Here is a 15884-nt window from a genome sequence, read left to right on the forward strand (position 1 = left end):
TGGTCTTATCTATCCCACTGCTGAAGTTGGACTCCATAACCAGCTCAACAACATTCCAATCCCCAGTTCATGCAGTTTGTAAACCTAGTCACACTCACTCATAAATTAATTCTTCCCCATTTACCATAGGACCATCGCTCAAGTAGTATGATGCAGTACTTGATATTTCTCTCCCTTTAGACATATATAATTAATCTAATTTAGGGTCTACGGGGTATTCAATATGCCATCATCAGCCCACGCGCACTACACATTCTGTCTAATAAATACATTATCTTACTCAATATGTCAAAATGTAGCACAATTCTCATATCAGGTGACTTGCTTTCTTATAGAGGCAAGGACACTCTTCGATTAAGTGAGACACATTGAGCAATCTTTTCACCATGCTGTTCAACCTATGAGGGCTTTGGCCCAAAAATAAGTGTCCGTGTGCCAACCTTATATAGCCTATTAGTCGGGTGAATATGATCACTCTTCTTTCATTCAGATCTTCCAAGGGTCACCTATCTACCATGCTCCTTATACTTAAAAGTTTCATTCTCGATCTGGCCCACCAACATTGCCATTTCCTTTTATTCATGTTCTTTATTGCATTTTTAGTGTCAGAGGGTCGATGGTTTGGTTTGGTCTGGAGGTTGGGACATGTCACCCTTAACCGTATTAGAGTGTTAGATGTAGATGTATTGGTCGGGGTGTAAGAGTGTTAAAACAAATTTTTAATGATTATTTGGAGACACCAGACCGCATCTCACAAACTCCAAATAATAATTAACTAATGTTCACTAAACACCATACAAATTTTTAAACGCTATTTCTGGTTACTTTAACTCATCATATTAAAGTTTTAAAAAATTATATACAATTTCACTTGCATTTAAGTTCGTCAGGATCGTTGTTTACTGTGAATAATATTCTCTTATTAAATCTACTAAAAGTTCAAATGTGTACAGAAATTTCCAGCTAACTATTAGGCTTAGTACACATGGGGAATTGGGGTTGAATCACACGATTGACTGCGTGTAAACAGGCGCTTGTGGTGAACACATGGATCTCTTGGATAAAAGAGTAATTTTATGATGGAAGTACTCCACGTACCACAATGCAGGTCTTTTTTTTCAATTTCGTCGATCAGGAGATCGGTGTCAAAAAGTTACATTTCCGTCATGATTATAAAATATATATATATATATTCTCTGGTAAAACGCGCGTTGATCTGAACAGACGGATCAGTTATCTTGTATCTCAACTCGGGCTGATACACGCGTAATGAGGAGAATTTCAAATCACTTGTTCATATGCGTGTTGGGCTTAATCGTGCGTTACTATGTGTATGCTCTACTTTGAACTTTCACTAAATGCATTCATAAACACATATTAGAAAACAATACATGTGTACTAAGCCTTACAGTTGAAATATCTATGAGATGAAATTTTTTTGAAGAAAGAATATTAAACATACAGTTTTATCTTGATAAAACATTGTATTGTCGGTACTATTAATTAATTTACCATGGGATGTTTATATTATTATTATCAACATACAATTTTGCTTGCTTTTGGGATTGCAAAATACCTTATCTCTTTTTTTTTTTCTTCTGAGTTTTTCATGACTAGGCAATGAATGATATCATTCAAGTCCAAGAACTGAAAGGTTAACATATTAGGGTGTGCTAAGATAGAGGAAAAGCAATAACAAAGGTTCTTTGACAAAACAGTAAATTTTTGTTTGCATTACTTTCCTTAGTCTTGAATATTGTCTTCTTGAATGTGATGAAAGGTTGATTGTTTCCTGTCATTGTGCCCTGTGATTGTGGTCTGCCTGTACTTACTTTTTGGCCTGTTGCAGTTTAAACATGCAAAAAGCAACACTAAAAACCAACATTGAATATGGCTAAAGCTGTTAAAAGTAAGGTAGGCCAAAATGATCAGAAAGAACCCAGCTATAACTTAATCTACATCATTTTGTTTTCCATTTATACACACAATCATAATTACATTGAAAAAATGGTCAATCTTTTTACTAGCTGTCAATAATCATTGATGTATTTTTGTTTCAGGATCTTTATGCTAAGTTTGGGATTGCGATGATCCTTAGTACTGTAAAGTGCTATTCTCCAGTTTAAATGAATTCGGTATATTCTCAAGAAAAATGCAAGTGGAACATATATTGCTGTATGATGTTGATCTCGCGTAAAATATCCCATCTCTTTCATCTTTATGTAAGTTTGAATTTTGTACTATTTTCAGTCTTTTATCCCACTACACATTTAATTTTTATGCTGCTTCTCTACGATTAATTTAATTTTGCATTTAAATGTTCTGTTAATGTCTCTGAAGAATTCGGTCATATTTAAAATGTTTGGATACCGTTACTTAACATATTTGTTTTTGATATTTCTACGAGTCATATGCATAATGATGGACTTGAAATTAAGTTATTATTGATTGGTTGTAATTGGTTATTGTGAAATGTTTGGTTGGGCCTCCAGACGCGTTTCATCATTTCTCCATGCTGCCCGGCAGACCAAACCCAAAGACATGTACGTCTATTATAATATTTGTGTCATGTATTAATTCAAAATTATGTTTTAGGCTAAAAACTTGATGACTCGTCAACTTTACCATGCAAAGCCTCCAACTGGCAAATGATGAGCGTAATGTAAGTGTACTGTTGCGCAATACTAACTCGTCCATTTACCCTATATGACGATTTGAAAATAACTTGCACGACCCCACATAATAAGAATTTGCTATTATGAAGAATTCATGGGAGAACAAGGCATCATCGAATTAAATTCGACATGCAACCTTGGACAAACGAGGAAATCTGAATAACATAGTATTAGTCAGTAAAAAAAGCATGATTTTAGGAATGTAACACTTCTGTCAAGCGGAATTTAACAGTATCAAATTAACGTAAAGAATGGACTTTTATTTGAATGGTCCCTTAAACAATCAATGGATATATTGTATAATATTGTATAAGGACTAATTATTAGAAAAAAATAAAACTAGAATACATCTTCATGAACAAAACTGCAATTTTATCCTCTAACTTGAATCCTATCCATCCTAATCCTATTGTTTGAACCTTCTCCTCCCCATAAGGTCGCCTTATTCGACAATAGCCTCAAGACCTTATTGCCCCTTAAACCCTCACACTGAGTGCCAGCGTTGGCTAGTGTCTTATGGCATATGTCCTCTGGGTGCAGCACATGGCACAGTGTTAGTGCTGTGACCATGTGAAAAAACATTATGATCACAATTGCAATATGTACTAATGAGTTACATTAAAAAAAAATTTTTTTTTTTTTTAGAATGTCCATTTCAATCTTGCTGAGGTGACAGCCAAACAGGGGGAGGGCAAAGACGGTGAAATAGTATGTAATAGCTCATCAAAAGCTGACAAAATTGTTTCTGTATTTGAATTGCTAAAGGACTTATTTAAAGAAATCCGTGGAGCTGCACGAGTTCCAGATATATATCGTTACCCACTTGTAAGTAGGATGTTTGCATTTTACTTTTTCATTCATTGTTTTTTACACAAGCATAAATTTAACATGTATAATACTATTTATAATGAACGATACTGCATGAATAATACTACATTACACAATAATATATCTAAATGAAATGTCCTGTTGTTGAACTATATTCATGATTTATAAATTTATTTTATTTTCTTTTTTAAAGCACGTGCGACCAAGAATAGAACTATTGGACAATTTTGTAGAAAGATTCAAACTAAACATGGTAGTGATTAGTCTCTACCCGTTACCACAGGGATACAGTGTCTCCTTGTGCACTTCAAATGGAACAGTTGTCCAGGTAAATAGTCATATAGTAACATATTTACCTTAACATTCAATTATTTGTACCATTTTAATTTAAAAAATTATAAATGTTAGATAAGACATTGACTATAGAGCACTCACACGTGTGAGACCCTATGCATTTCAAATAATTAAGACTCAGGCAACATTTTACTATCTGACACTTCACAATCAATGTGTCTTTAGACTAGCATGATACCAGTAACAATAAATGGAGCCATGTCAAAAAACCATCATGTGATGGGTGTTTTATTAAAATTTATAACCTCTTCCTTTGTTTTACTTTTTATTGCATATATTCATGTTAGAATATAATAAGTATTTAGAAAAGTCTTGTTGAAACTGTAGTAAAGTCGTTTCTAATCATTCTGGCCTATTTTCAGCAGTGTATGCTTTGTAAGCGGGTGCTGATGCTCTATACACTTATCGCTATGCCTTACGAGAAAGTTTAGAGTACGCACTTTTACTTTTTGTGTGGATGGAAGGTAAGGTGCAAAAATCCAACAAACCTGAGGGATAATATTCATATACATTTATTTTTACACTGGACCATCTTAATATTGTAATAAACAAACAATAAGTCGAACAAACAAGTCAGCCTCAATTTTAACTCATATTTACAAGAGAATTTACCCCGATGCTCACTAATAGCTTCCACATCCTTAAGCGTCTTCCAGGATCTTCTTTCCACAGCTTACTGGATCTTCGACAGTCGACTAATCAACTTGTTGCAATGGCTAGGTTCTCTCGTTCCCTCTGGCTGAATGAGTCTGCCCTTTCCACTGCTTCCAAGACACTCAACAGTCGACTGTTGGCCTGGTACAGTCAATATCATGTCTTGGCTGCGTCCTCTCGTTGACTTTGACTGACTGTTTTTCAAATCCTCCTCTTTTGTAATATGTTTTCCAACATTGTTGGAGGAGGAAAGGAAAAGCAAACCTGAAACGGCAGATTGTCAACTACCTTACAAGGGTTGGTCATGTCCTGTTCGGCCGCAAAACAACTAGTAATTTTCAGGAGTTTCCATTACATAGCCCCCTGGGACCTTATCTATGGACCTCCCACAAAGAGGGTACAAGCCCACCCCCATACTAAATAACACTTTTGTTATTTATTTGGAACTATTCGCCTGTTTTGTTTCTATGCCTTCCAGGTTATTGGGAAACGTTTCTTCGCTCCCTACTGAGTGGGCGACCTGTCAGATTTATGGACCCATAGGAAACATATGTTTAAAATTCTTTACAACCATTTCTAAATATTCCTAACTTATACTATGACCGGGGACTGGTTTACAGCTTCATCAAAAACAACCAAACTATAGATTTTAAAAAAAGTGTTAATGTTGAATTTGATGATGTCAATTATAATAAATGTAAATTTGTTATAGGAATCTAGGCAGGAATATATTCAAGATGGATTTTTTGAATATATTAATAAAGAAGAGCTGCCACCTACAGTGGCGGATGATTGGGAGCAAATGTTTCCAGATCTTTTTTACAATGGCTGTGTTATTGTTGAGATTAAAGATTATAGGATGACAAATAATAAACCTTATGTGTATCACTTATTATTGAAACCACATACAGAGGTAAGTAAACATTTATGCTTTCCATAATTTCTTAAAATACTTCCAGCTTTTGTGGATTTTTTAAGTATTTTTTCCCTATTTAATTGGAATTTATGTAATACCTAAATATAAGTCTCTACAAAGATAATAAGTAGCCAATTACACCAAATATATTTTTTCTTTTCAATTTTAGAGTGTGGTTAATGATGTTATGTGTCTTATATTGGATGATGGTGTAAATTGGACTAAAGAAGAGAGAATAGCAGCCGAACGAGCTCTTGTTAATTCATTACAACCTCCTATATGTCTAGATCCTAATCCAAAAGTTGGATTTAGAAGGATCAGAGCATTTAATGAACAAAATGTATTTAACACAGAAGATCTAAATGCAGTGGTCGAACGTGCAACTGAGGTATATCAAATTGTTGTGTCGTCTAAAAAATAAAAGAAATAGTTTTCCGCTCATTCGAATCAGCCGTTGATTAAAGTTCCATTTTATATAAATGATTTTAATAAATTATAAACTGATACTTTTATACTTTGCTAATAACGTGATTTCTTTTTTGGTACTTTTTAACATGTTGGTTGCGGTTGTTGACATTTAGTCAACATCTGCTCCTTATTTCCTATTGTGGGTGTCGATTTGACCGCGGTAATTTTAAAATATTTAAAACAATTCAGTACAAGGTGTTACAGGCTGTCAACACATTAAATCTGATTTCACATTATTTCATGTGAGTATAAAATGCTAACCTTTATTGTCGAAATTTTTAGGTGAAAGTTGCAAGAAAAAGAAAATGTGAATTTTTTGATAAATCTCATAGTCTTTTTGATTATATTTGTAAGAAAAGAATGAAAGTGCAAAATAATGATGTGTTTCGCCATAGTAGGACATGTCCAGTTCCAAGCACTAGCACTGCGATTCAGAAAGCGAGTATTCAAATAAAATAATAACCAATTACATTTTGACAATTTAAAATAATATGTTTTCTTGTTATCAGGATTCTGATCCAGGAGAGTTGAAAACTCAAATTGTAAATGATTTGGAACGTCTTATTAAACCTCAGATAAAGCCGACTGAGAAACCAGTCGAGGCCGAATCTTTAAGGGTTACTGAATTTAGTAATAACTCTACTCAACTTGTAGGACCGTGTTTAATGGAGGCAATACTTAATGGGGACTTCAGTGATAACATATCTTGTAAATATACGTTATGCATGTTTGTTATGTTACAATAGATGTGAATGACAGATTTATTTTAAATTTGATTACAAATTTTTTATTATAAGGTTTCAAAGTACTAATTTTTTTAGGTCAACAAGTAAATAATAAGAGTATTCCTGTAACGCGTGAGCATAAACAACATTATGAGGCAAATAATATAGGATTGTATAAACAGTCTCAAATTTCACAGGTAATTTCATTGTTATCTCTCAATCACTTTTTATAAGTTGTTAATATACATATGTAATACATGTATTTCATAAGAATATGTTCTACATTTGTTCAGTGCGGCCTGGTATTTCAATTTTCTCCCTCCCGGACCGCAAAAATTTTTTTTCTTAGAAACAAACCTAAGACTTTTATAGGTCAGGGTTGGACCAGTGAGGGCTTCATGCAGAACTGTTACAGAATATATATACAGAATGTGTTAAGAAAAAAGTTAAATGAGGTTATGTTTTTAACCCTTTGTATAATTACCTACAAATTTTTTTTTTGTACTTTTTTCTGCATAAACCTTCCATTTGGGGTTTAATAGACAGTTTGATACATTTTGAAATTATTTATTATGTACGATGGTCGCTACACTTGCCACTGTCCACTCAGGGTCATTTTTTCCTATTATTTTCCCAAGAGACAACCATTACTGACTACTGATTTATGTATGCTCAAATCTGCACATGCATGTACATAGATATGTGTACAGAGTAGAGCCTATCACTTAGCGGCAATTCCAGCTATTAATTTACAATAAACTCCCTTGAGAATATGAAGCCAGGGAATTGCACTCTTTACTTGGATGGGACACATCGAGCAACCTTTCTCTCTATTCCGGACACATGCGGGCTTCGGCCAAATTAAGTGTCCATGTCTCTTACATAGCCTGTTTTTAAAAGGAAGGGTGAGGATGATCCTTCTATGAGTCAGGTCCTACAGGTCACCTATCGACACATACATATGAACACACAAAAATTAAATTAAAAATTAGAATTCCGTTCTGTGTGAACTTAGCCTGATATTTTGAACTGGCACTGGGTCCATCTACCCTCATGGGTTTTTGATGTTTCAAATGAGATTCGGCATTTTCCTGTTAAAAAGGTCTTACATTTCTAATTTCATGTTGATCTCTACAACAACAAATTGTTAGATATATTAGTAAAATTATGAAACTTTTTAAGCAAATTTGTTAGTGAGAAGATATAACAATTAATAATAATAATCCATACCATTTTTAGGTGAATAAAGTAACTACTGTGAATCCTGAAATCACAGCTTTAGCGAACCATTTTAGAAACTCTGGTCAACAATATCAGCAACAAGTAGCAGGTATGTACCAACACCATACAGATATATCTGTGTTATGTACAGTGAAACTTCCCTTAAACGGACATATTCTGATTCTCTTACATGCCCCATTACTTTCTTCACATTAAAATATTCTACAAAGCAGACACTCCCAGTAACAAATGCAAACAGCTTTTTCAACTAAATTTCTTTGTCTCAAATTCCTAGATTTTGATTATGCTTCTTTGTAAATATGTTTATGTACTTCTTCAGTTTGACTCGGATTTCGATGCGGTAATATCAAATATGCCCATGCATTTGACAGTAAAAAAAAAAAAAAAATTAATATAATTGAAGTGAGTAAAAGTGAAATACTAAGTATGTGAGACTTGGGAAACCCAGACTAAAGTGAAAAATTTATCGCTGTTTGTCTTAGAAATATGTATTACAAAATTTTTTTATTTAAATTATGGCCTTTGGTTATTTCAGCAGCCGCAGCCGCAGCCGCCGCCGCCGCCGCAGCAGCAGCAGCAGCAACTGCTACATCCAATGGAACTGTGAATGTTGAAGTCAACTCGACAGAGTTAACACCAACAATTAACAATACAAATAGTACAATATTAACGTTGTTGAATAAATCAAGTTTTGCACAAAACCAAACGATAAATCATATTAATCAGCATCACCAGAAAATTGTAGCTAGGAAAATGACACTTAAAAATGTGTGGAGCCTAGATTGAGACCTGTTTTTACCAAATTATTTGCAAACTTGCTCCATTAGTTTATGGATACAGGTTTAGTTACACCATCCGTTGTACAGAGACTACAGTGACAAGAAATAGCGCAGTACAGTATTGAATTGTACAACAAACTAAGCCTACAAATGTTCACTCCACATTTTCAGGCAAATACCGCCAATAATAATTTAACAAAAAAACTTAAAAAACTATTAAAAAAAAAGAATAGCCACAAAAGCCGAGGCAGTTCACAAATGTACATCCTAATATCACAAATATTGCTGCATCACCATCATTTATAAAATGTGCCAACTCTTCAGACATTTACATTTGTAAAGATTAAGGATACTCATTGAAATCCTTAGATATTTATTAAATAGGGCCAATGTAAATGGGCAACTTTGCAATATGCTCTAGTTGCAGGTATGTATAGGCTTAATAATTTAACCATCCATATCGTAATTGATTAATTAAACATATTCAACTTTTATTCAAATAAAAACTTATTTTGCAAACAAACAAAAAATTACGCGACACATAGTGTTTGTGCCACATTTCAGTTCAAAAGATTGATCTTTTTTTATTTGTATGAATCTCGTAGGTAAATAAAATCGTACATAAAGTCATAATACATAGTCGCAAGCTTAATATTTTTAGTTTGTTGATACTTTTAATATAATACAATATATAATGTCATTAATTTTAATATAGCCAAATCTCTTTATTTTGAAATAGATCATTGAGAATTTTAATCATATCACATTAAATTAGTTTTTTTTTTTTCAATTTTCAAACTGAATGAATTGGGTTTCCTTTGTGTCAATGACAGTATAAACTAGTTCAGTTGCACCGAAAATTGCATTCTTTTAAAATTATTGAAAAATAGAAATGAGGCTATATATTTTTAAAATTAAAAATGATTGTCTTGTTTTTTTATTTAATTTTAATATTAGATAATTTTTTTTAGACTGCTTCTTATTAAAAAACGTTAGCACATTTCTTTGGAAATGAAGTATTTCATAATTCGTTGGCTTCAATTTATGCTTGAAAAATTTTTATTTCTTATTAAATGGATAAGTAACACCATGTTTTAACAAGGTGCAAAATAAAAAGTTACGTTTGTAATTATTGGAAATTTAATGTTAATACACGAGTAATTTTTTTTTTTTCACAGAGAACTGAATTGTTTGTTTTTAATTTCGTATAACAATATCAGTTTTATTTTGTGAAACCTTTATTATCTAAAGTAATGCATAATATATAACAGATTTCCAATCCCTGTCTACTTAAATGCAAGATAACTTTTATTTTTCAGTTCTGAAATCAATTATTCAGTTTGCCTGTAACAACATTTTTCGCAATACAAATGTAGAAGTAAAAAAAAGTAAAATAAATGTTAACCATTTGCTTCATAGAGGCCTCAGGCCATCTTAGCATCATTGTGGTAGGCGAAGCATTTAATGTTTATTATATGAAAAATGTTAATGTTAGCCGATTTTTGAATTAAATGTTTTGGTTTTGGATGGCTAGATACTAAGGTTATATATTCACCTGACAAGAGTCAACCGAATTAGATGACGGTTTAAAATAACGGAGAGTTCTGTTATACTCTTAAAATGTTCATTTTGTTTGAAATTTCCTTGTTTGACACATTTATCAGTTTGTCCCAGTCAATTTTAAATATTGACTCTTAGACATTTAAAAAAAGTCATTGAACATCCTTTTGTCTTTACTCCTTAAGACTGAGAACTGATTAAGTGCTTGGTTGTACTTCCAGATTGCCAATTATATTTTATCAAAAGTAACTGTAATTTTGTACTGCCAAATACGATAATTTTTAAAAATTAAATTATAAACTTGACTCTTTAAGATACCCATATTTTGGTATGATAAAAGAGGACAAGCAACAAAATACAAAGAATAAAACACATCCATTAACACCTGATTAAAAAACGAAGGTCTTGAAGTATCGAATTTCATCGGATTTCCACTTGGCAGTAGGAATTTCGATTGCAGCTATATCTGAATACATTCTCAGTTATTCTTATTTCAGTGTATTATTTTTTTATTTTTACAGCTAACGAAGGTGATGCTTAGGTGAGAATGTATTGCAATATTAAGGCGGTACAAAAGTGATAAACAGAACCTTTACCAAATTCACCTTCCTGCCTTTTCCAGCTATTGTAAATACAAATTCATATTATTGTCGAGTAATTTTGTAAACTTGTTTAAAAATGCTAATGTGGTTTGGATTTTATTAAGATGATATACCATATTAAATTAAACAAATGGCAATGTTAAGGGAATAAAATTGAAGAATGGCGAGTTACTGAATACACTGGATAGATTTCAAACTTTTTTTAATATAAAAAAAAGTGAAGTTATTTTATTGTTATTAGGTTTTTTTAATTGTAATTGTGCATTATTGAAGAAAATTTGTTACTAAGTAACCCCATATTGGAGGTGATAAAACTTTTTAAAGGGTAACTGATTCGAGTACAAAATACTTGTCTCAATGTTGATATAGGTTAAGGATTGGGATAAATCATACTTAAAAATCCTTTTATTAGATAGATTGCACATTTTCCTTTTTTTTTTTAAGCGCATGTTTTAATTTAAAATAATCATTGACATAATTAAGAGCTCATCTTGTGATAACTCATTTAATTATTTTTTTTAATAATTAATTAATAAATATTTCTATTAACTATGTTCAGCAAATTGAATTAATGACAAATTGGCTTAAGGTATGTTAGTATTTTTACTATTGGTTAACAATTCTATATTTTATTCAATTGTGCATACATTATTTTGAAACAAATTGATTATTACACATTTCCGTCATCTGAATAATGTATATCCTTTTATTTGTGTATTTATTATTTATTTATAATGTTTAGAAATTAGTTAAATATAAACGAACGAAACAGAAGAAAAAAAAAAACCATATTTGATTTGGTTACTTTTTAAGTTACTAAGGACGGATAGTGGATAGAGTACAAACATCTCACACGACTTTAAATGTTTACATTTAAAAACAATATTACAAATGTTAAAAATTAATAGTAAAAAATTATAGATTTGGTACAAATTACTGTTTTTTATAGCAATAGCAATGGTGCCTTAAGTTATGTGTATAAATTTGTACAGAATATGGGCAAGGATACAAATTTCAATTTAAAATTATATGTTATTTCATGTTTTCATTAACTTTTGAAACTCTTCATCAGAATTATTGTAAAAAAAAAAAAATAAATAAACAACAGTATAGAAAAGTTGTGATTGCACTGCACGAAATATATGGTTAAATAGTTAGTCAGTTTAATTTCAAATGACTGAAACTTCTGTATCCTTTGTATATTATATATTAAATTTTTGTAAGAAAAAAAATTAAATTTCTCGACTAAATTATACTATGGTATATCATTTTAATGCATTTATTAAAATGTGCATACGAAAAACTCGCTGACTGGTACTGATGTTGAAGAACTATTTACTTTAGTGATATTTCTGTCAGTACGTTGTACTCTCCGACTTTTACAAATCAATGTTTTCCATGAAAACTAGATTAAATAGTATATATATTTATATGCATATAATATGTACATATTTGTGTATAAATTTTGTTTTTAGTACGATATGTTTGACAAAAAAAAAAAAAAAATGACTGTAAGCATTGTAAAGTTAATTATTCGATACTATATTGTGAATGAAGATTTTAATGTGAATTTTTTCTATAAAACTACAAGATAAAATAAAAACACAAAAAACATTTTCAGAATTGAGTCTTTATTTATAATAATAATAATGCATGTAAGATATAGACTGAAATACCCAATTTCGTTTTCTGTGCATGGACAAGGATTTTCTGTAGACGTTTTCAAATGAAACATTTAGTTTTGTTTATGTTGAATAAAACATTTTTTAAATTTATTTTATATCTAATTGTTTGTCCATACATAGTTTATATATAAATTATAATGTTTTTATTATTATTTTTACCCTTTCACAACACTAAGGCCAATGACGTACATAATGGTTTTGACCAAAATATTTATTGCTTTGGTTTTTCCAGGCTTATGACACATACAGCAGTTCAATGAATCGTTCGTTTATCGTGTTGTCTTTTCCAGGTTTTGACTCATGCAGTACCTTCAATGAAATGTTTATCATGTCGGTCAAGCATAACTGCCAATTGCAAGAAATTTCTGCGGACTGTTCCCAAAGATAAATTATGAGAGAACAATCTGCAAGAAATAAATTTTCTAATATTGTAAACAATGATCAATCCCATGCTTTTTCTATTAAATTATTTTTCTCGGTTGTCGAAATGTCTTATGGGTATTGGGTAATTTTGGTTGGTATTTATTGAATTACTTTAACAATTATAAAATGATGATGAATATGGAGACTAGGAAGTGGGAGTTGATGTTTTCCAAATACTGCAGCCTTCTGGTTTAATGTACTTTTCTTAATTCCGTAGTTTAGAGTCCTTAGTCGAGAGATGTGATTGTAGAACTCCTTCAACCTGATGATGAGCTAAGGGGCTCGGAATCCGGATCGTTGGAAAGCAACTTACTGTGAGTAGGAACTATCTTTTTTAAAAAAGGATTGAACACCGCACTCACTCTATCATTCATCATTTCTATTTCCCTGGTTTTCTTTGCAACCCAGGTTGTGTGTATTCGAAGATGATATGGGTGGCTGTTAACTCCTCATTGCATAACCTATAAATGGGGTCATCATTGAATAAACCTGTGTTATGTAGATGTTTTCTCAGATACCAGTGACCCATACATAGCCCTATCTCTTCCTTAAGTCATCATAGTACTCTAGTGATTATTCAGAAATTGTGAGATGCTGTCTGGTGTGATGTAGGTTTCAGAAAAACATTTTCTTTATCGTGCCAACGTTTCGATCTTTATTGAGACCATCTTGAGGGCCTGGGATTTACAAACATTGTTTTAATTTAACAATTCATTATGATTCTAATACATGTAGGAAGGAATTCAAGGAAAAAAGTGAATTAAAAAAAAATATTTTTGTATTCAATCAAAGTATTTCTATTCACTCAAAGTAGTACTCTGGGTTATATCTCCATAGAGTTGTAACTTCACATTCTAAGATATGAGTGGCAGTTTCTTCCTCCTAACAGCATAACCTACAACTGAGGTCAACTACAGTTCTACCCTGTCTAACTGTGGCCCGTTGTGGTGAGGATTCTTTAATCGTGAGTTTTGGTATTCTCTGCTCTAATTTATTAATTAAATATCTTCTCTTTGCCGATAATGTAGCCATCCTGGCTAGTTCTGCTGCTTTACAGAGTAACATTGTTGCATTGGAAAATTATTGCTGTCAATGGAACCTTTCTGTCAATTTATGTAAATAAAAAGAAACATGGTTTTTTGTAGGGGAGGAAGGCTGGCATGTAGGGATCACTGGTCCTTCCAGGGTAAACGAATTGAAGTTGTGAAGGAGTATTAATGTGGGGTTCATCTTCACACCAAAACTCTCTTTGACTCCTGATCTTAAAAATAATGTTCACATGTATAAATTTACGATTAATTCAGTTTGGTCCAGCCTGCTCTCAAACCCTTCTATTCCTACCAAATTTATAGTTTATGGTATTTAAGGCAATATGCCGGTCAGTGGCGTGCTTTGGGGTTGGGGATAACAACGTTTTGATTTAATTAAATCCTTTCAACATTTCTTTATTAGATTCTCTTTAATAGAAAAGTGTTTCACCTCACAACTTTTACTCCAAAGTACATGCTCTACTTGGAAACATCAACAGACCCTCTCTTTTTGTATACCCTAAAGCTTCACTTCTCCTATTTAGGAAGGACCTGATCACAGACTACCTAAAATTACTGTGGTCGAAGTGATTAATGCCAACTTGTCCTCGTTCAAAATGCTTAATTCTCGTGCCCATGATTGTAATCTGGACTTTGTTTTTACTGTAAGTGACCATGAAGAAGGGTTTTCAAAATTCCCAGTTTTTTAAACATTTTCCATTTTTTGTTTTCCAGATGTGTTGAAGGTTGTTCAGAAGTGGCTCTGTAATTTCTGCTATTCAAGGAACGCAACCGTACAAAAGCCCTTTTTTTAACTTAAACAATAAAAACCTAATGTCCACAAGTACTATATGGTGTTCTTCAAGCTTAGGTGCTAGCTGATCTAATTTAATTTCCTCTCATTGAGAGATGATTCTGTAAATCGCTCTTCAGTTTGCAACTTGTTCGCAAGGGAAGACCTTTTTCATTTTCTGATTGAGTGTTCCATATGTATTATGCAGGGTGGGCGACCAAGACCTGAGGGGTTAAATGCCTGGGTAGACCCCATCCCTAAAAGGTCCAGGACTTGGTCGGCTCACGTGTCCTCCTGCATAAATCTCTTGGACCTATTCACAAACCCCAAGGTTTTGGACCATTTAATTTAGTGATGACCTCTCCTTCAAAGATTTCAAATCTAGACCTAGCATACCTATCACACTCTGCACTTGATGTTTCTTCTTTTATTTCGCAAAAACGGCAAAAGGGATCTGGTAGAATACCCATTACGGAGAGGTGTCTTCTCAGTGGGCAGTGGCCCGCCAGGATACCTGTCAGCCTCCTAATTCCCTTCCTTGAGTTAGAGAATAGCCATTTCGATTCTGCTTGTTTGATCACCTTAACAAACTCTTTCTATTGCCTGAGTATTGAGTGTCCCATCCTCGCTGAGTTCTGGATTCTCTTTTTGGGTACTAACAGTTTCGAGAAGACCTTTCTCATCGAAAACCTCCTCTCCAAATTGTACAGACCTGATTGGTTTTACTAAGGTTGCATTTGGATACTGCTCGGGAACAATTTAATTATTAATTTATTTTAATTTTAGTTTTACATTGAGGAGCCCTATTTTCATTCTATGTAGTGCGCACTACCAGGATTTCCTTTTTCTCTTACTTTTTTTCTTTTGTTTTATTTGTCTTAGTTTTATATTGATTTTTTGTATGTATATATCCTTGCTTTCAAGTGAATTCCCCGACCACTTCCAGCAGACAGTTTACAATTAATGCTGTATTAAGAACTTTTTATTTATTATTATATTGTATTTTCTTGTAAATAAAGTTCTTTCTTTAGCCATTCAATTTTCAGTTTACTGTTAGTAACTTCTGGAATTCATACACTTCTTTTGTATTTTCTGGAACCATCTGAGACGGAGAAGTCAGTTTCGTCTTGTTATCCTAAGTTCAGGGCCTAC

The 15884-nt window shown here is 32.4% G+C and overlaps 1 protein-coding gene across 7 annotated transcripts in view; it reads left to right on the forward strand.

The window, feature by feature from the left end:
* Positions 1–11908, forward strand: part of LOC106671089 — a 28193-nt gene extending 16285 nt beyond the window's left edge. For 4 of the 7 annotated variants that reach the window (XM_014401904.2, XM_014401906.2, XM_014401903.2 and 1 more), the window contains 11 exons: positions 2061–2222; positions 2596–2662; positions 3321–3500; positions 3697–3831; positions 5224–5424; positions 5597–5815; positions 6178–6333; positions 6405–6603; positions 6717–6817; positions 7860–7950; positions 8398–11908. In XM_014401904.2, the coding sequence (XP_014257390.1) occupies positions 2627–2662; positions 3321–3500; positions 3697–3831; positions 5224–5424; positions 5597–5815; positions 6178–6333; positions 6405–6603; positions 6717–6817; positions 7860–7950; positions 8398–8648 (1569 nt within the window). In that variant the 5' untranslated portion in view covers positions 2061–2222; positions 2596–2626 and the 3' untranslated portion in view covers positions 8649–11908. Of the gene's footprint in view, positions 1–1636; positions 1915–2060; positions 2223–2595; positions 2663–3320; positions 3501–3696; positions 3832–5223; positions 5425–5596; positions 5816–6177; positions 6334–6404; positions 6604–6716; positions 6818–7859; positions 7951–8397 lie in introns of those variants that run through there. The other 3 variants (XM_024229488.1, XM_014401907.2, XM_014401908.2) reach the window with 3 other exon arrangements.
* Positions 11909–15884: the final 3976 nt, after the last annotated feature.

Source organism: Cimex lectularius, unplaced genomic scaffold (assembly GCF_000648675.2).
Source record: "Cimex lectularius strain Harlan isolate CLEC.00 unplaced genomic scaffold, Clec_2.1 scaffold214, whole genome shotgun sequence".
In the NCBI taxonomy this organism is placed as follows: Eukaryota; Metazoa; Arthropoda; class Insecta; order Hemiptera; family Cimicidae; genus Cimex; species Cimex lectularius.